This window comes from Myripristis murdjan, chromosome 7, assembly GCF_902150065.1.
Source record: "Myripristis murdjan chromosome 7, fMyrMur1.1, whole genome shotgun sequence".
Lineage (NCBI taxonomy): Eukaryota > Metazoa > Chordata > Actinopteri > Holocentriformes > Holocentridae > Myripristis > Myripristis murdjan.
This window is the reverse complement of record NC_043986.1, coordinates 30,838,595-30,863,311: the sequence shown is the minus strand read 5'-3', so window position 1 is coordinate 30,863,311 and position 24,717 is coordinate 30,838,595. Positions and strand designations below refer to the sequence as shown.

Genomic DNA, 24,717 nt, shown 5'->3' with positions numbered 1-24,717 from the left:
AATGTTAGCCACAGGCATATTTAAAATGTATAATCTGATACATGAAATATGAGCTAGTTAGCAACGGATAAATTACTGATAATTCCAACATTTGGCTGGGACACTAACCTGTTAAATAAGGCATGAACAGAGGGGTGGCAAACCCACTCATAACAATGACAGCCACATCAAATTTTTCCACATTCAGAAGCACCACATCGGGCTCATGCACGATGACATAATGTCCCCTCCATCTTTATACGTTCCTTGGTTTCACTCCATCACTTGTTATTTTGCCTCATCTGTTATAGTTTTCCTCCAATTTGTCTGCCTCTTTCACCCCACCCCTTCCATTACTCCTTCTCTCTCCTCTTTTTAGCTTTCCACCTTCTCCCTCCTTCTCTCCCTTCATTACTCAATCATTTCCTGCTGATGAGCACAGCCTGCATTAGCGCTGCATTCTGCCATTCTGATGAAATTATCAGCAAGCAGAGTTTCAGAGGCTATTGCATTAAATGGAGATACTGAGTGCTGGGTAGATCGCACCCTGTCATCTTGATAGCATAATTCCATCATTTGTCTGCTGTCCACCTCAGAAGAACGTCCGTGTTCTCTTTTAACTCTCCTTGCATTTCCTTATTGGATGATAAAGGTTATGCCAGTGCTTATATCATTATGGATCTAAAGTGGAAAGATACAAGAGCTGCCTTTTTTTTTCATAATTTTGTCTCATTTTTTGGTACTGAGTGCTCGTTGTTGTGGTGTTTCTGCACTGCACGTCTTAGCAATCACCTGTCAGTCAAATCATTTGTCCAGTAATGTGATACCTTCTTTGTTTTTTTGTTTTTTTTTTAGCCATGTATAGTCTAATGTTAGACTGATAAACAGCTGTACCAAAAATATGCAGAGAAGTCCTTATGTAGACGTTAATGCTTATCTTTGTCTCATATCTGAGAAGATGTAGTCAAAAATGTATGCATCTACTAGCCCTTACGCCTATAACATGTCGACCTCTGCAAAACTGCTGATCAGTATGATTTTGCTCAGTGGGTTGGGACTCATGAATATGCAATAGAGAGCAGCAAAACATTTACTTATTGAGTATGTTACTTTTTACCTGAAAAAGCAGCATTCTCGTATGTAGATTTTATTTGTGTGGTACAGTTGTCCCTCGCTATAACGCGGTTCACCTTTCGTGGCCTCGCAGTTTCGCGGATTTTTTTTTAGTGCAATTTTGCATGTTTTTTTTTTTGTTTTTTGTTTTTTTACTGGACTTTTTCTACGAAGGTTTGAACTTTGAGAGTGTTTAAACAAGAGAGAGAGAAAGTGAGAAAATGTTAATGCCTGTCTGAGAAAAGTGTATGAAGTGTGTAGTGAGGGGTTTTACAGCCTTAAAACATCTAGAATAATTGTAAAAAATAAAGCTGACTACTTCGAGGATTTCGCCTATTGCGGGTTATTTTTAGAACGTAACTCCCGCGATAAACGAGGGACCACTGTAGTCAAAAAGCGAGACTTTCCCTTTTTTGTTTGTCATCGATTGCTCAACTGTGCGCACTGCAGAAGATGAAATCTGACTGTTCACCAGTGAGCAACCTCTCTAAAATGTGTACCTGGAGCTCGTTTTTTTTTTTTTTTTTTTTTTTTTTTTCTTGGAAACGGCGAGGCCTCAAGCTGAGACAAGAAAGAATGGGCCCTCAACCGTTGACTCACATATTTCCAATAGTTAACTGAGATGACATCATCAATCGTGCTTTTGCAAAGGAATGCGTGAACAGACTTGCTACTATTGCAGAGCTCGAGATACAGCTGTATATACATGTGTTTCAGATGTAAGAATGTGCTTCACCAAATTACCACCATATATCCCTGCTAAGTATTTCCCCCCCCCCCGCCCCCCACCACCCTCTGTTCATATTAATTTCCATAACGGCACTGTATCCAAAATTAACCTGATTTTTACATAAGAACCACACACAGAGAAATAAAATCTCACCCAGCACTCCTCCATTTCCAATCCAGTCCCCTGTCACTGTCAGTTAACAGCCTCTGGCTTTTACAGAGGGACACACACACACACACACACGCGTGCAGAGGTCTTGGAGTGCAGTTGGCAGGTCACAAGGAAGGCTCTTATTAATTATGTTAAAATATTCCTTTTGTGTTTCGGCCAGACAAAAAGTAGTAGTGGCAGATGGCTCAAGGTGTCCCTGAGTCTGCATGAACATACACACACAGCAATGAGATGCTTTTGGCTTGACTTCACACACACACACAAGCACATGTGCACACACTCTGTGCGCTGACACACGTGTGCTTTTGCATGCAAGCCTGTCTGATATCACATGTAAATGTACAGACACGCACACACACACACACACACACACACACAGACAACAAGCAGTTCAAATCCATTTCCAACATGCTTGCTCAGTCTCAGCATTCACAATCACACTCAGACACACACACACACACACACACACACACACACACACACACACACACACACACACACACACACACACACACAGAGCTTTTCTTTCATTCACTGTTCATCATTCTCTGGGGAACTGATTTTGCTCAGCAGCGTGGAAGAGGCAGCAAGGGAGAGTGTAATTTTCTACTTCAAACATTTGTCCAGCACACACCGGGTTTCCAAAGAAGAGAGCAGCATGGACGTGTTTGAGTTTGGAGGGTAAAATACATGTACGAAATTAAGTCAGAGAGATATTTGTAGCATGAGACAAGAGAAGGATAAATTAAGTGGAGAGAGAGAGCAAGGAGGTGTGCTGCAAATGAATGAAAAGATGAGAACAATTAGATTTTATTGTCTTGTGTTTTTATGGAACCTGCATTTGACATTTAAGTGGTATTCATTTATGTGCTACTTTTATGATCTACGACGGGGGTTTTCAAAGTGTTTTTGAAAGAAATCAAGCGAATTCTGCTCAGGTTTCAAAGAGCTAAACAAACCAATCCAAAAATATCCTTTCTTTCATATCAGGGTACCTAGGACAAAGTCACTTCAGATAGGGCTCTGTGGCTTTAATGACAGTCAGCCTGTGGGTGCGGAAGATGAAAAAGTTTGAAAACGGCTGATGTGCAATATAACCCCTGACATTTTGGTGATCTGTGGGAAGTCCAGTGCAGAAACACCACCTCAGTGAGTGGTCAACATAAAAGATGGAGACGAAATACAAAGAAACTCATGGATCAGCACTTTAAGAAAGCAGAGCTTATGGTTCGTGTCTCTGTGTTGTGTCCTCAGTGAGTTCGTGTCATGGCTCATAGAGAGCGGAGAGATCAGTAAACCTGACGAAGGGGTCAACCTGGGACAAGCTCTGCTGGAAAATGGCATCATCCACCATGGTGAGAGAAAACAAAACCTTGTGTTTTTTATTCTCCCCTGTCTCTCATTCTGTATCTCTCTCTCTCTCTCTCTCTCTCTGTGTTTTATATTTCTTCTTATTTTTCTGCTATTTTGACTTGCAACTTTGCCATGTTTTTAGTCACTTCATCCTCTTTCTCTGGCGCTTTCTTACTCCTCTATTCACACTCACTGCTCCTTCCTTGATCTTTTGACTCTTTCATGTTATGAATTCACTTCCTCACTTCCCACCTATTGGAGCGCGCATTCTAGGGATGGTCCAAGGACGGGATAAGTCTGTCGTTATTCTGTAAATGTTTCCCACATTCTTTCCCCTCTCCTGATTTAGTGCGGAGTAACATTCACAGGTGCACCTGCCAGAATTATGCAGTGAGAAATGGAAGACACACACACACCTATAAATAATGTATGAATGGAGGTTGCCAGTGTGTTGCTGAAGGGGCTGTTGGCCATGGTAATTGCAAACCGTCGTTGAGATTTACTCACAGCACCCTCTCCGGATAATACTGAGACCCAGTGTTCATATTTCTGACACTGAATACCTGTGGAAAATCCCCTGAAATCCCCTCTCACAGCAGCCCATGAGCGCAGAGGACACAATGATGAAACACGGGGGTTTGTGGGATCGCACTCAGTGGGGGTGACTCTGGCCCCGCAGCGACAGTGTAGTTGTCACCAATTAGTCAGTGGCCTTGAGCACTGGAGGCATGGTGATAAGAGAGCGGACAGAGAGAGGTAGTGTGACAAAGCGGCAAATTGGCGCTGGGCATCTACCAGTGCTGAGCAATGCGTTAGTTTGTGAAAGTCACAGTGGGTAGAGATTACAGCAACACCGTGCAAACTTGGCCTCAATCCAGGACAGTCAGCAGAGCATGTCTGAGCCAGTGAGGTGCTCCACTTCATACTCATTTTTGTGGTTTTGACATCTCTTTTGCTCCTCTCATAATTGAGCATTATTTCATGCGCGGTAAAGGCCATATTTGACACTTCACAAAGGCTGATTTTTGTAGTGCATTCCGGCGCTTTTATGAGGGCATATTACGTCTAGACTCAAAACAGCTTGTTTGAGCCCCCGCCAGCTTGTTGTGGTGGAGCCAAACTGCCTCTGTTTGGCAGGTAACCCTGCTGGCTGCTCCCACCGCCAGGTATTCGTGTACTCCTTGGTCATTTTCCATGCTGGATTACGTTGTTTATTTTTTCTGAGCGTTTTTTTAGCTGCTGGTTTGGATATTTTATGGAGATTGGTGGTTGTCTGTGTTAAATAATGTAGGTGTTATGGGTAACCAGACACAGATGTGGATTTTCAACTGGGTTTCCCTGTTACCACACAATGCTAAAGGAGCCCATCTCTCTACTGTTAGCTACGCTCTTTGCCCACAAAATATACACAGCAAATTAAATGGACAAAGGAAAGAATATCATGGTTTTTAGATATGATACCCTTGTTTATTTAGGAAATTGAGAAATCATCACTTGTTTCCAACGCAGATCATCTTGTTAACTGGAAACTAGCAGGGTTAACCGTTTCTTCTTCTGGTGATGTTTCAGTGTCGGACAAGCACCAGTTCAAGAATGAACAGGTGTTGTACCGCTTCCGCTATGACGACGGCACCTACAAAGCCCGCAGCGAGATGGAGGATATCATGTCTAAGGTAACTCCCGCTGGTTTGGAACCTTCTAGACCATATGTTTTGAGACACACAAGAAAAAACAAAGGGAAAAAATAGAGAAATGTGTTTCTTCATGGTATGGCTCTTCCTTTGGAAAAGAGATTAGTGACTGCAGAAATTGTGTTTGAGCAGCATAAATTTGTATTCATCATCCTCATATTGAATCGCTGAATTGGTGAAGAAATTGATTCAAAAATGGAATTTATCAGAACTAAATTCATCCTTCAGCTATAATTTCGAATTTGGTTTGCTCACCTCAGAGTCAGTTCTGATACAGACATTCAGTGATACGGACAAGCAAATAAGCTAAAATAACCTGAATAGATCTTTTCTTGCGGTGTATGAAAATCTCAAATGTACTCCGCTTCGGATAAAAGCGTCTGCCAAATGTGAATTGTAATTGTAACCGCAATAAGCGATGATTCAATCCAGTAATGCCAGGTGTACAATACCACTGCTGCCAGGTTTCACTAGCTAACTGTCAGATTGAATCGTTGCTTGTTTGCTTTTTCCAAATTCAACATGTTTCTCAGAGAGCACAATCAGAACACTGGAGAAAACAAATTGAAATCGAGGATCATTTCAGTGATGATCACATACAATTTTCACGCTCTTGCCCAACGTCTTCAAGTCAAGTTTATTTCATCCATTAAAATGGAAATTACAGCGCTTATACCCACCGTCATGCCCCCACAAGACCTCAGTTTAAAGGTAAATACTGTGTGCATGCCTATGGTTACAGGCCTAGTTAATACATTAACATCAAATTACTCCCGCCTTCATCAGGGGTAAAACAGAAAAGATTTGGAAGACTATGGAAGACATTTCAAGGATTCCCATTGGATAATTACAATATTTACACTTTCACATTGCCTTTGAAGTTCACTTACATTGAATACACTGAATACATTGATTACATTGACACATCAGTTTTATCAAGGTCATCATGTGGGCCCAAGAAAGAAAGAAAGAAAGAAAGAAAGAAAGAAAAATAAAGACATTATAAATCATTGAAACCAAAACCCATAAAAAAGGAATATAACACTGAAAGCTGTTGAGGTGTGTCTTTTCCTTGATTTCCAGTCAGCATTCTTAGTTCCTCGCTCACTTTATTCCTTGAGATCAACTTTCGTCTCGGCTCGCACATGCACATGTATTTCAGATAATGAGCTTATGATAAATCAGTTTAAAATGCGTTTACCGAAACACCTAAGAAGCAAAAGTGACTGTATGTTGAGACTGTCGTGTTGAAATTCCTGTTCCCCAGCAATCGCCTCGGGTTAACTCTTTTCACCGTCAACAGCCAAATCTCTTGTCCTGAAGCCATGCTTGTACTTGTTTACTCAGGGTGTGTGGGTTATCAGCACTGCATGCCCTGTGACTCAACAGCCCCACTCCTTTCTCTTGTAGGGCGTCAGATTGTACTGCCGCCTTCACAGCCTCCACACGCCTGTCATCAAGTAAGTATCTACCTCCCTTCCCTCCTCCCTTCCTCCCCGTATGTTAACGTTCCCTCTCCCCAGGTGCATGTCCATGCATATTCATGAGGGATTCACACTGGCCACACCATGCTTTTTTTGTGACTGAACAAACAGCAGTGTTGCCAGGAGTGACACCTCTCACACCTTTCTCTTCTTCAACCTGGCAGCCTAGTCTGGCTTTTTCGAATTTGCTGCTCACATATGAAGACTCAGGCTGAAAGGTGTCGGGGGCTCATGACTGCTGAGCCACTTTTTAGCCATAGTCTGTTAATAATTGCTTCGTTATGGGTCAGACAAATGTGTGTTTGTGCATGTAGAAGAGTTTTGCTCGACATTGTCCAAATGACGACAGCATTCCGAGAGACCTGAAAGCAAATGAGGACGACCTAAATCCTCTTTTATCTCTTTCACAATCAGTCTCTCCTTCTGTCTCTTTCTCTTTCTCTTTCTCTTGCTCACTCTCACTCTCAATCTCAATTCTCTCACATAGACAAACATATACTTGTTTGTCTTAATATTCATGTGAGGACCTTCTGTTGACTCAAAACTAAACATAATCCAAGAAGTCGAAGAAGACAGAGATGACAAAAATGACCTCACAGAGCAAAAATGTCCCCAATCCAAAGGTCTAAACCTCAAACTTGTTCTCAGAATGATACACACACACACACACACACACACACACACAAACACATTCTGGTGTCTGCGGCCCTCTCATCATACCCCTCCGCCCTCCCCCCTTCGTCTCTCTATCTCTCCCTCCATCTTTCAGCCACTGATTGAAGTGCCCGGGTTGCTATTGGCGCAAACAAAAGAGCTTTTGGTCTGGGGATAAATCCCATTAACACACAAAGGCAAACCCTCCAGCCTGACAGCCAAATATTATGTAATATTACCAGAGGCTTTTTGTTTGTTTGGTTTTTTCATATCTGTTAGAGCAATGCCATTGCAAACCACAACAATTAATTATGCTATATGGGTGATGAATGTAATGCACTATCATCAATCTTAATGTTCTCAGTGTATCCATGATAGTTGTGAATCATTTTTGTCTTTGTCTCACGTTATACTGAAATTTTGCTGACTGACAAAGTCCAACCGCAACTCACACTACTAAAATGTGGCCATAATAATGATGATAATAATAAGTAAACATGACGCTCCTCACCAATGGGTCACCCCCCTGCCCCACTTTGATCCCATGTGAGGCAGATGGATGGAAAAACCTTTTGTTGGTAGAGTTTCTCATTCACTCAGCATGGTATGAGCTGAGCTGATAAACAAACGAATGAATGAATGGAAGTCAGTAGAGCTCATTGCTCCGGTCCAGAAACTGTAATAAAGTGCACAACCAGAGGTGGATGAGGCCACGTGTTGACCATCTTGTTGGCAGCTGCACGCTGAGTTAGAGGACACCCAACAAACAGATGATGTGACAAACAGATGGACACACTGATTCATAGACACACACCCTCCCCTCCCGTTTCCCCCCCAAGAGATAGAGACATGTTGGAGGATATTATGTTTACAAATAAAACAGCCTGGGGCCTAAAATCAGGCCTTGAGGAATGCCACAATAGTTCCACTGGTGCTGATGATGCAACTATCAGTTTCAGCAAGGAGACCACTGGTAACTTTAAGGAAGGTAATCTGTATTCTTTGGTGTGCTCCTAAAACATTTCTGTTTTCTGAATTCTTAAAGATGTAGCTAATATTCATAAGTATTATCAGCTGAATAGAAATCATTTTCTGTAAAACACAGGATAAAATAGGCAGACAGGAGGTAGGGCTATAATTGCTAAGGGCCACAAATTGGCTTTCTCCAACAGGGGTTGAACTACACCATAATTAAAACAACAGGGGACTGAGCTAGCAGGCACTGATAAAATAATTGAGCCAACTAGGCCTTAAAGGCATGCTTTTAGAAATATAGTTGAAATTACATGAAGCGTATAGGGCATGGATGTCATATTGGATACAGTTTCCTCTTAAGCCAAAAGATGACACAAATCAGAGATGACAGGAAGATCCTGATTGATGAGGGAAAGCCTGAAGCCTGATATTCTCTCTGTTTTCTGTAGAGCATTTTTAAAAACTTGTCACATTTTTTCTGGAGGAGCTTAACTACTGAATGATAGGCCAGCAAAATAATATGACTTGAAACAGGATCCTACACGTACAGCAATAATACAGGTGATGAATGCCGATCTCCAATATCCTTACAGTACTTTGACATTCGATCTTTTAGAATGTTAAAGGAGATTTGTAATTAACTGGCCCTCCATTTGCTCTGTGCTTGTCTGCACTCTCTCCCTCTTGTCCTGCATGCTGATGAAGCCAAACTCACGCTGTGTAGCTTTTTATCTCGAAAAGGACCGGTGCCACTTCGGCTTTAAGTGTGACGACTGTCGCAGTTAACAGTATGGGTGGTGCAGAAACAGTCAACAACACGCTCACCACATCGAGACGGTAGAACAAACAGAAGCTTCTGTTCTTTTCATAGGCCTCGTTACACCCGTCACGTGTCACATTAGCAACCACACATCCTCACCAGCATTTCCTGTTTCACATCACAACTGATTGCTTACGCTGTATGAATTTTGCAGGGGACATTTGAGGAAGTAAGAATAGATACCCCCTTTCATGTCGTATCCATGAAATGCAGCTTTTACAAAACGTGACATAAACATAGCACAAGCTTTTTTTTTTTTTTTTTGGACTCTTTGGTCAGTTTGACTTGACGCTGTTAACTACCAAGACGTTGTTCTTTGTGTTCAACATGTGTGCTGTTGCTGTGTGGTTGCTGACGCAGCGGTTGCATGTGCTGTGCATATCACTGTGAAAACCACATTTTGTGAACCCTTGTTGTTGTCCCTTTCAGGGACAGAGACCACCATTTGAAAACCTTCAAATCCGTGGTTCCTGCCAGCAAACTGGTGGATTGGCTTCTTTCACAGGTAAACTGGATGTCTATTATACACTGACCTTAAAGGTGCACTACACAAAATTGAGGATTGATTCAAGTAAGGACTGTTTAGACTCAACCAACCTCAGAACGCACTGGCTATTGTCTGATAACAGTTAACAGTAACAGCAATAACCTCTAGGGGCCACGGCCAGTTTTTCAGAAGTCATGTCTCTTTCTGTTTCTTTTATTACACAAGTTAAACATTTCTCCATACAGCACTCAACTATTGATATTTTTTGTAAGTATTTTAGGTCCAGAAGACATTTCTGACAATGTGATCCTCCTCTTTCACTCCCCACATGGACTTTTTTACTTTCATGAAACCCAACTCTTGCATTAATAAATAAATGAATAAATAGAGAGAGAGAGAGAGAGAGAAAGAGAGAGAGAGAGAGAGAGAGAGAGAACCATGTCGTTATTATATATATATTTATTAAGATTAAGACTCAACTTAAAATGTGGAATAAAGCACCTAATAATAAGCACAGTGAGTCATGCCAACTATGAGAACCATATAGACTGAGTCATCAAATTTTGTGCTTATTCCACATTTTTGTCAGTGGAGTCTGAATGGTCATCACTTCAATACAAATGCATGAGTGTACCTTTAAACCAAACCCATAAACTATTTGCCTGTTATGTCCATGAAGAGAGACACACAAAGCACCAAGGATGTAACAAATTGCTTTTACTCTCATGATGGTATTTGGGTACCTTTTTATGTAAATGATCATAAAAGATTATAGGGGACTATAGTAACAATTTAATCCAAGCACAGTTTTAACCCCTGAACTTTGATTTTCCCAAGATGCCATTGTTTCATGGCTGCATCACATCATGTAGATAATATCTAGATGTCTCGTGCATCATTTAATACACATTTCCCCATAATGCAGCAGGACATATTTGGTATCTCTGGAAACCTTGGGATCTCTACTAGTATGTAAAATATAACAAAGCTCAGCTGCACAGTATGCATTTGTAATGATGTTGCCACCAATGTGAGCTGCAGGGTTGAAGAGGTTAAATGGCATACCTTTATTTTTAAGTAAGGATAGATGTACTTATATGTTATATATAATTTCATATATAAGTGTATATACTAGAGTCAGTTCTACCGAAATGCAGTTTTAGCAAACAGTATTTCTATGAGAGTAGGATATTCTGGTACTTCTCCATCCCTGCAGTACTGATCCACCGTTTCATCATTCTGTCTTCTTCCTGTCTTTGATTTTTTTTGTTGTCTTTTCTTCTGTCTCTCCTGTTATTCAGTCATTCTTTCTTTTCCATTTCATTTTGTCGACAGGGGTAATGAGTGTTACATGTGCAGGCTCACGCATTCCCATCCTCACTCCCAACACGCTCACACAGCCGTGCACACATCAGGCCAGCGGTGCTGTGATCTGCTGTGTGCGAAGGTGTAAACAAGCTTTGTGACTGACTGACTGACTGTGTGCGTCATGCGTTTGGTTTCCCAGGGAGACTGCTCGACCCGCGAGGACGCCGTGACGCTGGGGGTGGGACTCTGCAACAATGGCTTCATGCACCACGGTCAGTCACAGTCTCTCACACACATACACATACACAGATACACAGATTGGATGGTGGACAACAGACCGATACGAAATACGACTGACAATTTCAGATCAGTGCAGATTAGCCGACAGTCTCACGCTGTGTGATGCACTTCCACAGGACACATGAATGTTGCAGTGATCAAACCTGTAACTTTCCCAGTTATTCAACAGTCTCTTTATCTAGGCTACTTTGACACCCCCAAACTGTACTGACAAATTTGCATGCACTATGCTCTCTCTTGTCTTGACTCAAATTATTTCCCTATGGTGTTTTTTACACCATTCTGTCTCTGGTTTAAATTTCTTTCAAGCCGGTTACTGTTGCTTCATTTTCTGTTTTCTGCGCTGCGTGATTCTCTCAACACACATCCCACCAGCCCTCGCTCGGTTCCTCTCTCCACTCTAAATCACTTTAATATTGCCCTATCCTCTATTATGATGTTTAGTCACAGGTTGAAGCGGGGGTCATCCTGTCGCTGCACGTGTCCATGCCAGCCAAGTCCCAGTAACCCCATTCACCACAAAGTTGTAGAGTGGTTTTGGTTCCAGGCCAGCGTGTTGAACGTAAACAGCATTAGCAGTGTACCTTAACCGAAGCTGTTTGGCTTAGCGACATGGCTGTCTGGGTCAGGCTGCTGACCCATGACCACCGCTACAGTCCTGAGAAGAGCTAGATGACATTGTCCAGAGTGAATCGAGTGACATTGCTGCCCTGAGCCTATGAAATGAGAACCAGGGTCATCTGTATTTGCTAGGTTTGTTCTATCGACAGTAAAAAAACCAAAAAAAAAAACGCTTAATAGAGTATAGTCAGTGCTCATACACAGAGGCATTTTCTGATATGCACACAAAACTTCTCTGCCAGCATTAGTTTCATACAGGTCAGCCTATCAACAAACCACAATAGATAAGCTGGATTTGCCAAAAGGGATTAAATACAGCACATACCAACAGAAAAATGGCTTGGCTAGCTCCGTGTTGATGTTGACGTTATGCCAAAGTCATTTGCTGGAACATAATCACAGTAGTTTTAAAGCAATCAGTACTTTAAAAAAAAAAAAAAAAAAAAATTAGGGCACATGGCGGCGGGTTTGCTCAAAGGGATAGTTCACCCATTTTGAAAATTTTGATATTATTTCCCTTCCCCCCTAGCAGTTCTATAGGACAGTAGTGGTGCTGTCTTCCTCTCATTGTTACTGAGTGCTGGATACTGGCTGGATGCTCCAAATGCTAACTGTTAGCCTCCTGCCATTGAGCTGGACTTCCCCCCAGCTAACACTCTTTAAAAAAAAAAAAAAAAAAAAGCAATAGTTTTTGTTGGAGAGCACAAATTTGTATCTTAACAAAAAAGTACAATTTCTTAGTTTTTTCTTTTAAAATGTTCTATTTGTTCTTTTGAGGGTTGAGATATTTTATTTTAATTTATTTTATTTTTTTTTGGCAATGTACTTTGTAAATAAACAGACTTGGCGCAGAGGGCTAATTGGGATAATGTTACAACATGACATTAAATTACTACACTAAGGCAGAGTATTAAATTACCGCAAATTAAGCCGTTCTTCACTTTGCTGGGGATGCAGTGCTGGATCCCACTGAGGATCCCACTGCTGCAGACTTTACATAGTCAGTATCACTGTTAGCTTCAGCCTGCAGTGTCCCTGCCTGAGGAGTCTAAGTAGTGCAGAGGTGCAGTGCAACTATATTATAATAGTAATAAATTACATTATGATGGATCTCGCTAGAGCACAGGTATTATTTCAGAAGCTGCATATTGACTGTGTGTCATGCAGAAGTGAGTTTGAGCGCTAAATTAGAACAGATACTCGGGTTCAGAGAGTACACGTTACAGGCGTGTAAATCTCTGTCTTGTGTAAATACTGTGTCTGCTGTTTTTCCCCTCTCTCGCTCAGCACATGCAGAGTACATGCAGGTATCCATACAGTGCTTTGTCCTTTTCCACTTCTCTCATGTGCACGGCACACGTGAAGATCATCCAGTAAGAACATTCATTTCCTAACCACAAACTTGAACCGTAAATTTCAACACTGCATGTCGAACCTTCATCCTTGCATAACATAAATGCAATTCCAGATTTAACCCTGGCCGAAAATCTAGTACCAACCTGATCTCAACTTCAACCCTTGCCCTAACCTGGACCTACTTTCCCTACTCGTAAATTGTTTTCCTAAACCCAAATCCTAATCCTAATCTAGTAGGTCGGGGAAGTGAAGGGTAGCCATTGTGTCCAGAATCGCAAAAACAAGAACAAAAACTCATGCACATCCTTTTGCCATCTGCTGGCTTGCGTCACGTATTCTCCTTCACTTCTCTGTCCTCCGTCCTCCGGGGTCACGACCTCTCCTTTTCATCAGTCTCTCTGCACTCTCACCTCTCCTCCAGTCTCTCCCCTCAGTCCTTAGTCAGCACATCCACTCTTCACCTGCTGCTCTCCTTTATCCCTTTGAATTCACATTTCATTCTTCGCTTCTTTAATGTCTCTTCCTAAAGTGTAAGCAGTTACATAATTCAGTACCTGATCAGCAACAATAAAAATCTTCCAGTGTGCATCCCTGGGACAAAATCCCATCAAATGGGTTTGACGTAACATGTGCCTACCTGGGGATCCGCGATATGAAAATGCAAACCCCAGGTTGAAGGCGCAGGCGTCATCATTTCTTGTTATGTAACACTCAGTGGAAACTGGCTGCTCCTCTCTGACCAGGCACTTCATTATCCTCGTGCAAAATCCTCGCGGAGTTGCACATATTTTAAGTTATTTATTTCAACAAAATATTTTCAGCAATCTGGCCTTCACCGGCGTCACTGAAATCTAGAAATGAACACCTCCTCTCAGTCGTCTGAATAAAAGCTCAACAGAAAGACACAAGGCAGTGTTTTTTAGGTCCCTTGGATGTTGCCAGCTGCTCTCAGCGTTTTACTCTGTGACGATGATGTAGATTTGAGTTGCAGACTGTGGTTTGTGTGTGTGTGTGTGTGTGGTGTATGTGTGGTGTGTGTGGTTTGTGTGTGCACGCGCTGGTGTCTGTGTCAGTGTCTGGCTCAGGGCCAGAGCAGGAGAATTTCTGGCGCAGTATTCCCTCCAGTTGAATAAGTGGTATTAAGGTATTAGACGGCCACAGCCCCTGTGACTCAGAGGAAATAACTTAAGGTCAGGCTTTGTTTGAGTTGGCATGAGGCCAGTGTGTATTTGTGTGTGTGTAATCAGTTTGTGAAGGTTTTTGTTCAACTTCGACTGCCAGATGCTCTCCATCCTCTAAACAGCTGGGTACCTTTAGCTCTGACTGCTGCCCATGCAAGCCCCACTTTACCCCTCAGACACTCTCCACTCTTACACCTACATGTAACGTGTGTGTGTTTGTCTTGTATGCATGCCTATGCATGTGTGTGAGTTTGAGGCCGGATGTCTCTCCTGCCACCTCCTTTGCGATGATCAACATGATTGATATTTGACTAATTCTACCCAACGCCATAAAACCCGCCACCCACATCACGGTATTACCCCATACGTCTTCCCTAAGCCAGCATTAAAACACTTCCTGAGGCATAATGATGTCACTGTCTAATGTCAAACCGCATGTAATGGTGTTACCTTGAGGATCACGTTTACACCTGGCACAGTTGGATTTGGCACTTTCACGCTATTCAGATTGGAAAATACTTGTGAATGTATCATCTGTTTAAGCAACACTTCCTTTGACGCATTTCATACCATGCAGTACGTTATGCAATGTTGCTCGTGTGCAATGTTGCAGACAGCGTTACAAAATTAGGATGGCGGTGACAGGATGCTTTCTTGGAAAAAACATTGTTGTGCACGTTCAGTTTTCTACACTGTAAATTGTCTTATTTCAAGTCAAAAATGCCTTATTCCTAGTCAAAATATCTCATTACACTTAAAATAAGACATAATCACCTCAGAAGTAAATTGTTTTTAGACAATTTTCACTCGTTTCAAGTGAAAATTCACTTGAAACAAGTGAAAATGAGCTAGAAACAAGAAACAAATTTTGCCAATGAAACAAGCAAATTTTCACTTGTTTCAAGCAAATTTTCACTTGAAACAAGAGACAATTGTCTAAAAACAAGTTACTTCTGAGGGGATCATGTCTTATTTTAAGTGTAATGAGATATTTTGACCAGGAATAAGACATTTTTGACTTGAAATAAGACAAATAATCTTGGTAAGATTTTGAGTTTTTGCAGTGTAATTGGCGTGTCATGAAGTGTGTTTTAATGCAGTGGTCTGTCCAGGCTCAGAAAACTGACGTGACCGGAGAGGCATCCATAATGTGCTCCACACCTGTTTGAAGAACCCCATGTGTGAGAGCGTGGGCTCAGCCCAACAATGGGATTTACCCACATACACTTGGCTTTGAAGTGTTGAGCGCACACACACACACACACACACACACACACACACACGCACACACACACACAAACCCATGGCAGACTGTTCCTTCCATGTCCTCCAGAGAGCCTCGCTAGCCCTAGTCTGTGTTGGATGCGACCCAGATGTGGTTTGGCTCCAGATGTTCGTGCTAGCGTCATTAGCTAATGAGCTAATTAACCATTCTTTGAAGTTACAAATGACCTGCGAACAGAGTGGCTGCACCATCTTGGGAAGTGTCAAAACCGAACACACTTAACATTACAAGGTCCAGTTTTCCGTAAAGTCCATCGGTTTTGTCCGTATCGCCTCAAATGAACCTCTGATTAGCAAAGATAAACATCTCCTGTTCTGGGTATGCAGTTTACATCTAGTTTTTTGTGTAATAGACAATTTCTGACATGGCACATAAAGCTGCAAGTCCATTTCCGTTATCGAGCGTGCAGCCAAGCCCCGTCGTGGTTGACGCTTAATGCCTCTTATTGTTTTGCACTTTTCTCAGCATCACTTCCCCTTTGTTGAGCAACCATTAGCTGACACGACTGGAATCTGAGCTGCAGCATTAACACCGATAAAAGGCTGAGGAGCCAGGAAAACAACACTTACTGCTTTTCTAGCACCAGCTCGGGTGTGTGTGTCTGCCCAGTCTTGGTGAGCAGGATTGGCTCTGAAATTTGAAATACAGATATGATATATACAAACTGGGATTTCTAGCTGCTGTTCTAATATAAACACTAATTAATCTCTTAAACTTTGCACTGCAAAAACACAAAATCTTACCAAGATTATTTGTCTTATTTCAAGTCAAAAATGTCTTATTTCTAGTCAAAATATCTCATTACACTTCAAATAAGACATGATCACCTCAGAAGTAAATTGTTTTTAGACAATTTTCACTTGTTTCAAGTGAAAATTCACTTGAAACAAGTGAAAATTTGCTTGTTTCATTGGCAAAATTTGCCAGTGGAAAAAGTGAAAATTCACTTGAAATAAGTGAAAATTAGCTTGAAACAAGAAACAAATTTTGCCAATGAAACAAGCAAATTTTCACTTGTTTCAAGCAAATTTTCACTTGAAACAAGAGAAAATTGTCTAAAAACAAGTTACTTCTGAGGTGATCATGTCTTATTTTAAGTGTAATGAGATATTTTGACTAGTAATGAGACATTTTTGACTTGAAATAAGACAAATAATCTTGGTAAGAGTTTTTTCAGTGTGATTTTTCCTTAAATTTCCCTTTAAAAAACGTTCGATCTTTTATGACAATGTCACATACATATTTTGTATCTGCACTGGTGGCATCACATAGAAAACATTGAGATGTGCATAATTTTATACACATTTCCCTGCAATTCAGCAGGACATGTCTGATATCTTTGGAAACCTCGATCTTCACTATCATTCACAGTAGAATTTACCAAAGTGCTGCTGGTTTGACCAGAGCATGACCTCACAGCATGCATTGTTGAGACACTTTGGGTAAATATTTCTGTCTGACTGTCAAGTGAATCCCCTAACTTTCAACACTTTCACCTAACTAAAACATGGAGAATGGAAAGTCTTTCTAGATTAGATTATCTGGCCAGGGGTTGATGGTTCCTAGTTTCATAATACAAAGATTAATAGAAAGGAATGCATCTGATTATATTCTAATGCTCAAACTAATGCCCATTTAGTCATGATGGATGTATTGTACAGACATTTCAGGATATGGAAACCCATTTTTGAACTGTTGTGCAATGACTCTGAGTCATTTGTCAGTCTTATCTTGCCAAGCGTATGTCATTATTTATTCAGCGAGTTTCCATGACTATTTATTGCATCATTTGCTCTTGACAATAAACTTTACTGCCTCCAGCAAAAGCATGAACATTGCTCCAATACAGCTGTAATTTCAATACAAAATTGCAGTTTCTATCAAGCTCTGTTCATCCGGATTGAAACCCAGCTGCGGTCTGATGAGATTTTGCCCTGTTTTCCCCTCAGTCCTGGAGAAAAGCGAATTCAAGGACGAGTCGCAGTTCTTCCGTTTCTACGCGGACGAGGAGACAGAGGGCACCAGCACCAAGAGCAAGCAGCTTCAACGCAACGACTTCAAGCTCATCGAGAACATCCTGGCCAAATCCCTGGTGGTGAGCTGGCGGGCACACCCTCACACACACTCACTCTCAGACTGCCTCACCGTCGCTCACACACTTTTCATTTTCGCTCATTCAGTTTGTTACCCTGTTCTTCTTTCATTCTCTATCTGTCCCTCTCTTTTTGACACACACACACACACACACACACAGTGCCCATAATAGGACTCAGTATTACATAATGATTCACTGGACTGCTTGGCGGCTTATTGAACTGGCATATATCCTCCACTCCAGCATTGCAAAAACTCAAAATCTTACCAGAAATATTTGTCTTATTTCAAGTCAAAATGTCTTATTTCTAGTCAAAATATCTCATTACACTTAAAATAGGACATGATCACCTAAGAAATAACTTGTTTTTAGACAATTTTCACTTGTTTGAAGCTAATTTTCACTTGTTTGAAGTGAATTTTCACTTTTTCCACTGGCAAATTTTGCCAATGAAACAAGCAAATTTTCACTTGTTTCAAGTGTAAATTTTATTTTAAGTGTAATGAGATATTTTGACTAGAAATAAGACATTTTTGACTTGAAATAAGACAAATATTCTTGGTAAGATTTTGAATTTTTGCAGTGAGTCTGTTTGCAAGTGTGTGTGTGTATGTGCACATACACATGCAAAAATGTGAGTGTTCTTTCTAATCTCACAGCAAGATGTAATTAACATCATTGCGCACACACACACACACACACACACACACCCCTCCCGCAACAGTCTCCTCTTCCTGCAGCTTTGAGGACAACAAAACGCCTTTTGAATTTGCTGATCAATATGCATCGTAATGAGTGTTGTCTCGTGGAAATGGAATCGACTGTAATGACGGTGATAGAGCGCCGCACGCGCTGCCACGGAGACGGCAGATAAGACGAGCGTCCCGGGAAGCACTCAGGCGGATGAGGGGAGGTCTGAGATGACTGCTGTTAGTCTGATACACACTCATCCTCATTTGGCTCCATTTCATAGGATGGTGACATCTGTTAATCTGTTGAATAATTGAATTGAATATGATCAAGATGATACAGGGCCTAGTAAAAAACAGTAGACAAACGAAATCTGTGACAAGGATGGAGCCTAGTTTTGGTTTCATAACACCTCTCTATAAATTTGCAATAGCGTGCCAGATATGACTGTAACTGTACTGTCGCTGTAACAGATTGAACGGTTTTAGTCGACCTGCTGCTAAATGATCTGATCCGAAACGCGACAGTATCAGTTTTTCCCCTTTGAGATGCTATCCGTTCCTCCACTTGCACTTCAGTCCTTTGTCACTTTGTCGCTGTGGTGACCCAGTGACACACTCAGTGGTGACATTTGACTGCAGGTGCTGGGAGGAGTGAGTGGAAAGGTCAAACCCAGAACAAGGAGGAAAAGCAGTTATCACTCAGACAAAACAAAGCGTGTTTCACTCCTGACCGAAACATATTGCCCCTCCCGCCTGTCTACCTTTAAACCTCATGCCAGCGTTTTTTACTGTAGCTCGTGGGAAGGTGCTGCTAGTCAGATGAAGCTGGGCCTGGCTTTTTTTGATACAACAGAGTGCTGTCCAAAACTAGAAAGTATCTAGCAGAACACATACCTCCATTTACAGTATAATATTGCGGTAATGTCAAGATATGCCAGGTCAACATGTTGGATATTCACTAAAAGTTAGTTCTGCCCACCTCAATCCCCTTTGGCCAGTTGTTGTGAAAAGTTAATCACTTCTCCCTTGTCCCAAGATCAACCTTCCCACAAAGTTGCATGCAAATCTGTTCACAACTTTTTGAGATATCCTGTTAATAAACGTCTAGTAGAAAAATGAGATGGGGTGGAAAAACCATGACCCTTCTCTAACACCGTTGGTGGAGGTAATTAAGTGACGCTCAGCTTTTTAGAGACCATATTAACGTTTTTTTTTTTTTGTTTTTTTTTAGCCAGCAAACATCCAGGGGTAGTTTCTGCAAAGAGAGGCAGCTACTGCAGCTAGACTTTACAGAAACAGTTTTTGATTAGCATGAAATGAGGGTGAGGCAGCAGGATTTAATGGCATGGAGGCAGCTGATTGGCTCCTTTATCTGCATCACCAAAGCCAGCGTCACATAGAAATGCAAAACGGTGATACACGAGACGTACGTGCATGTAAGCATTTCTCATTTAAGTAAATCATTTCACGCTTGGCTGATTGATTGATTTTTCCAAACAAAATCAAATTAAACCACTGATGACAATACATTTTGTTGATCAGGCGGTCCTGTTTCTCTCATACATGCCATAGTATGGTGACTTATGAAATAAAAAAATATCGCTGAAGAAGGTTCACATATCAAAGAATATATCTTAAGACATTAGATATTAGCGTGAAGTGTCAACAGGTACTGAATTAAAGTAGTTTGATACTTGCTGAGGAAACAGTTTTTCCCTCTGAAAAGCCTTTCCAACAAAAGCTGATCACCACATTTGTTTTTTACATGTGCACAGTGTGCACAGGCTCGCTGGTCAAACTGGTTGAATTTTTAGCACAGCAGCCCCCGCCATGTGACTGTCTGAAAACATCACATGAGTGCCCTGCAGAAAGGCTTCTCTTTTCCTCTTTTGATTCATTGCCTTTGTTTGCCTCTTTTCCAGCTTGTCGAGAGAGTAAAACGGCCTCTTGAAACTTTCCTTCTGTTGCCTTTCATTCTTCTTCTCCACAGCCATTGTTAATGTTTTCCATGTTTTCACATTACCGGATAATGTTAACCGAGGTCTTTCATTTCGAAAGGTTTCACTTCAAACTCTTAACAAAAAACACTTCTTTTCTTCATTCTTGTGTGTTTCTTGTTTTGTTTTGTGTGTGTGTGTGTGTGTGTGTGTGTGTGTGTTTTAACAAGGTTTTTGTAATTTCATGGTCATTTTGTGGCAATTTTCTTTTTTACTTTTCTTAAACTAATGTTTGCTGATCTTCTGGTCTTTTTGGTTTGATGTTCTGTCATTAATTTTTGTCTTTTATTTCTTTTTTTTCTTTCTTATTTTACAGTTTTCTTTTTTTGATTAATTTTGTGGTAGTCTTCTTGTAATTTAACTTTAGATATGTAATGTTTTTGAAAGAAATGTGGGTGATTTTTGCTGAGGTTTCAAAGAGTTAAGTCCAGTATATTATGGGACATCCAGAAGCTGTTTTGGCTAACATTGCTGCAAAAGTACTCATTTAGCATCTCTGTGCATATCAAAAGGGGAAGTGCTGTTTGGCTCGCCACCATAAGTGGGAACGCCTTTTTCCTTGATTAGCAACAATAATCCTCCCTCGTGGCCATTATTAAAGTGACAGAGCTTATTCTCTCGCGCTTGCTGCAGGAACTCTTTGTTTACCCTAGCCATATCCTCAGATGGTACATTAGAGATCCCGTCTTATCGGGGCTGTGCAGAAGGAAGATGGCCCCAGTAGCTTACCTAATTGTAGCCAGCTAATGGCGCTCAGTGATGACAGCGCTGGGCTGAGACTCGCCCCACAGGGGAATACAACCAGAGAGGCAGAGAGCATCATCAGAGGCCGCACACCTGACGCATGATGACATCTGAAAGTCACAACATGCAACCTACAGCAGCAAAGCCATTACTATGTGTTGACTGATCATCTGTAAGATCATTGACCACCTAGAAAAAGTCGTGATGTTACCATTTGATAAGATGATAAGAAATTGGGTCACTGCTGCAGCAACTGATAACAGATACAGCGAGGAAACAGACTACAATGAGCAAATGGCCCGTATTAAACATAATACAGCTGATTGCTTAATGTAAGCCATTTAGTAGAAATAATGTGCAAAGTAACAGTAACATAAGGGCGACACAAACAAAATGAATTGCAGCTATGTACTTGAATACATCATGACAATGCTTTTGAATTTGCTGTGAACTTCCCTTCAGTTTTCCTGGGAGAGCTTCAGATTTTCATGAGGCTCCCCTGCTCGTCTCCCAGAGTCTTAATTTATCCCCATTTTCTCACATACTTTGAACAAATTTCACAGTCTAGCCATTTATTACATTTGTTACAAACAGCCACACAAAAAATCTCAGACCTATACAATTGCTGTTGTTGCCGAACAGCCAGTAAGAAATGCCTGTTACCTCAATAGCCGTGTTTCCCTCAACCTATTTTTATGCACATTTTGAAGTAGAAAAGGTTGGAAACGGCCAAATAATGCATAACATACTTGATGGAAACCTACATTAATTCACATTTCCTGTACTGAATATTCAAGATGTGCTTAAAAAATGCGAAACACTTTGGATGGAAGCCCAGCTAATGATGCAGTATATTATATGATTTAAGAAATACATTTTAAGTCATATTTAAGGTCTTGGTAAGTTACATATAGCAGCATGTGATCCATCACGTCTATTTTTTTTTACTAGAAAGCAATTTCATTTGTCAGTATATCTCCCATTTGACACATGCCTTGTATAATAATTTGGTCATTTTAGTCATTTGTAGGTATGTGTGAGGCGAATGTGTTACTTTTCATTATTGTAAAGGGCCAGCATGATGAAATCATATACTGTTGTCTGAATTTTTCAATTGTTCAAAGTTGAACAGAATGCAAGGGATAGGGCTGGTGACGTGACTGTCAGTGTTGGTGCGTGGTTTGTGTCAGAAGACTGAAACTTTGACTGTGAAAGTGACAAACTTAAGATGCAGAGTTTATTCCTGTGTGTGGGAGTATTTTGACTTTCTTCTTGAAGATAATTAAGGGGCCCAGCACCAGAGCCTGAGAGGGTTTCTGGAGAGTCCCTTTTTGATTGTTGCTCAGTTCAGTATTGAAGGTGACCAGAGTAGGTGGCCGTGTGTCAAACTGATTCATTTCTCTGTGCTCTGTAGATCCATCCTGAGGAGGAAGACTACGGCTTCGAGATTGAGGAGAAGAACAAGGCCATTGTGGTGAAATCTGTTACCAGGGGCTCACATGCTGAGGTTATTGTCCACACACACACACACACACGCACACACACACACACACGCACACACACGCGCACACACGCACACTCAAACCAGGTGGTGTGTATGGGATGAATAATGATAATGTAATGGATGCAGCCACTCCTTTTTCTCACTCTTTCTGATTCATGGGACACTTGAAACACTCAGTCACACACACACACACACACACACACACACACACTTGTCTCGTCACTGCCCCAGTCCATTAGTCCCAGTAGGTAATGGCTGTCTACTGTCTCGATGGCCGCTGTCACTCTGTCTTTGTTCCCAGTAGGACTTCACTCTGATTGGCTGGAGAGCCATTAGACATGCCTACTCACATCACCTTCAGAAACCATATACACCCCTGCCTCCTGCCCACACACACACACACACACACGCACACACACACACACACACACACACACACACGGTCTACATTGTATTTCATGTATTTAGCAACACGTTTACCTAGAGCAGCTTACAATGTGACAGTTGGATGCAATGAATGAATGAATGAATGATACTTTACTGATCCTTTGCAGGAAATTACAGCGTCACGGCAGCTTAATCACTTCAAAACACATGAAATTTCACAATATAATAAATAAATAGATAAATAAATAAATATACATCATGTATGAAACAGATCTAGGGTTTTTGTGCATTAAAAAGTAATGTAACCTTAATGTAACCAATGTAAATGTAACCTTAAACGTTTTAATAGGACAAGATCTTTTTTTTTTAGTTTAGTTTATTTAGCAGAGAGTTGAAACATTGAAATGAACGGTAGTTCATTAATAGTTTAAAATAATGCTAATAATAATTACAATGAAAAAACAACCAAAGCGTCCACTGACTGTAGATAAGGTGTAGGCTGAATTCAACCCCCCACCCCCATGACTATGAACAGTTTCCCCTCCACTTGAATGGAAAACAATACGAAACAAAACATAAACCAGAAGGCGCTTGACAGCGATTGTGAAGATATGACAGTTCCACATGTTGGATGTTCACCAAAAATTGATCATGCCTGCTGCCGCCCACCTGCTTTTGGCCAATTAGTGTGAAAAGTGAATCAGCTCGTTGTTGCCCCATGACCAACCTCTCCGCAGAGTGTTCACGAAATCTGTTTGGAAATGATATACATTTTTAAGTAAAGCCACTGACACGCCTCTCCAGGGCCAGTCAGTGCGAAAAGTTAATCAGTTCTTCCTTCCTTCCCAAGTTTCATGCAAATGTGTTTGTAACTCCATAACCCCTTTCAAACAGAATGGGGTGGAAACATAACCTCTGTCCAACTCCACTGGCGGAGGTAAAAAAAAAAAAAAAAAAATAGAAAAAAGTACCAGACAGTTGGTTTCAAACATTGTTCGTTCCATTTTATGTTTGTTTTGCTTTTTTTATGGTTGACAGCAGCATCCTCAAAATATGTTCAGAAACTATGTCACAAAACTACTACTGGGAATTGTTTTAGTTTTGTTTTTTTATGCAGCTATTTCTCTTTAAGTAATTTTATCTGTACTCAGTCTCTCTCCACGCTGCTGAAAGACGTCATTTAGGTCTGGCCAGTCTGACCTGTGGCGTGTATTGTAAAACTAGTTTTCCAGTAACTTCTCTCTTGAAAGCCCAGGAGGTTGTCCCGGTCATTGAGTCCAGTGGGATCTTCCTTTTTTCCACAGGTTCTATGTGCTCTGTTTCTTTTATGCTACTCTGGTTCAGATTTCCTCAGCGCTTTTTGTTGTTTTCCTCATTGCGATGCTTTCCCACATTGGCCATCACCAATTCCCTGCAAAAACAGGATTGCTGGTTGTGACACAGCCTCGGTGTGCCAGCTCAGTGAATGAAGCTCAGCTGATTCCCATGGGGGCTCTGAAAAGGGCTGAAAGACAGAGAGAGAGAGAGAGAGAGAGAGAGAGAGAGAGAGAGAGAGAGAGCACTCTTTCACTATATGATACTATTATAGAACATCACATGCACAGTCACCCATGCTGTTTTGTCTCTCTCTCTCACACACACACAGACACACACACAAACACACAAACACACCCTTCCACATTCAGTCGGCCGTGGCTCCTCCCAGTCTCTCCTCCATCCACCCCGGGCTGTGCTCCAGACTGAGAGTCTTTTCCAAGTCAAGGCCACCCCGCCGGATCGGTGCCCGGGAC

The 24,717-nt window shown here is 41.3% G+C and overlaps 1 protein-coding gene across 2 annotated transcripts in view; it reads left to right on the top strand.

Annotated features, from left to right (window-relative positions):
• prex1 (phosphatidylinositol-3,4,5-trisphosphate-dependent Rac exchange factor 1) overlaps positions 1-24,717 on the top strand; it is a 107,362-nt gene that overhangs the window by 51,171 nt on the left and 31,474 nt on the right. For both annotated transcript variants that reach the window (XM_030055520.1, XM_030055519.1), the window contains exons 11-17: positions 3,248-3,348; positions 4,916-5,019; positions 6,448-6,497; positions 9,400-9,475; positions 10,965-11,037; positions 17,458-17,603; positions 22,451-22,543. In XM_030055520.1, coding sequence (XP_029911380.1) covers positions 3,248-3,348; positions 4,916-5,019; positions 6,448-6,497; positions 9,400-9,475; positions 10,965-11,037; positions 17,458-17,603; positions 22,451-22,543 — 643 coding nt within the window. The remainder of the gene's footprint in view (positions 1-3,247; positions 3,349-4,915; positions 5,020-6,447; positions 6,498-9,399; positions 9,476-10,964; positions 11,038-17,457; positions 17,604-22,450; positions 22,544-24,717) is intronic.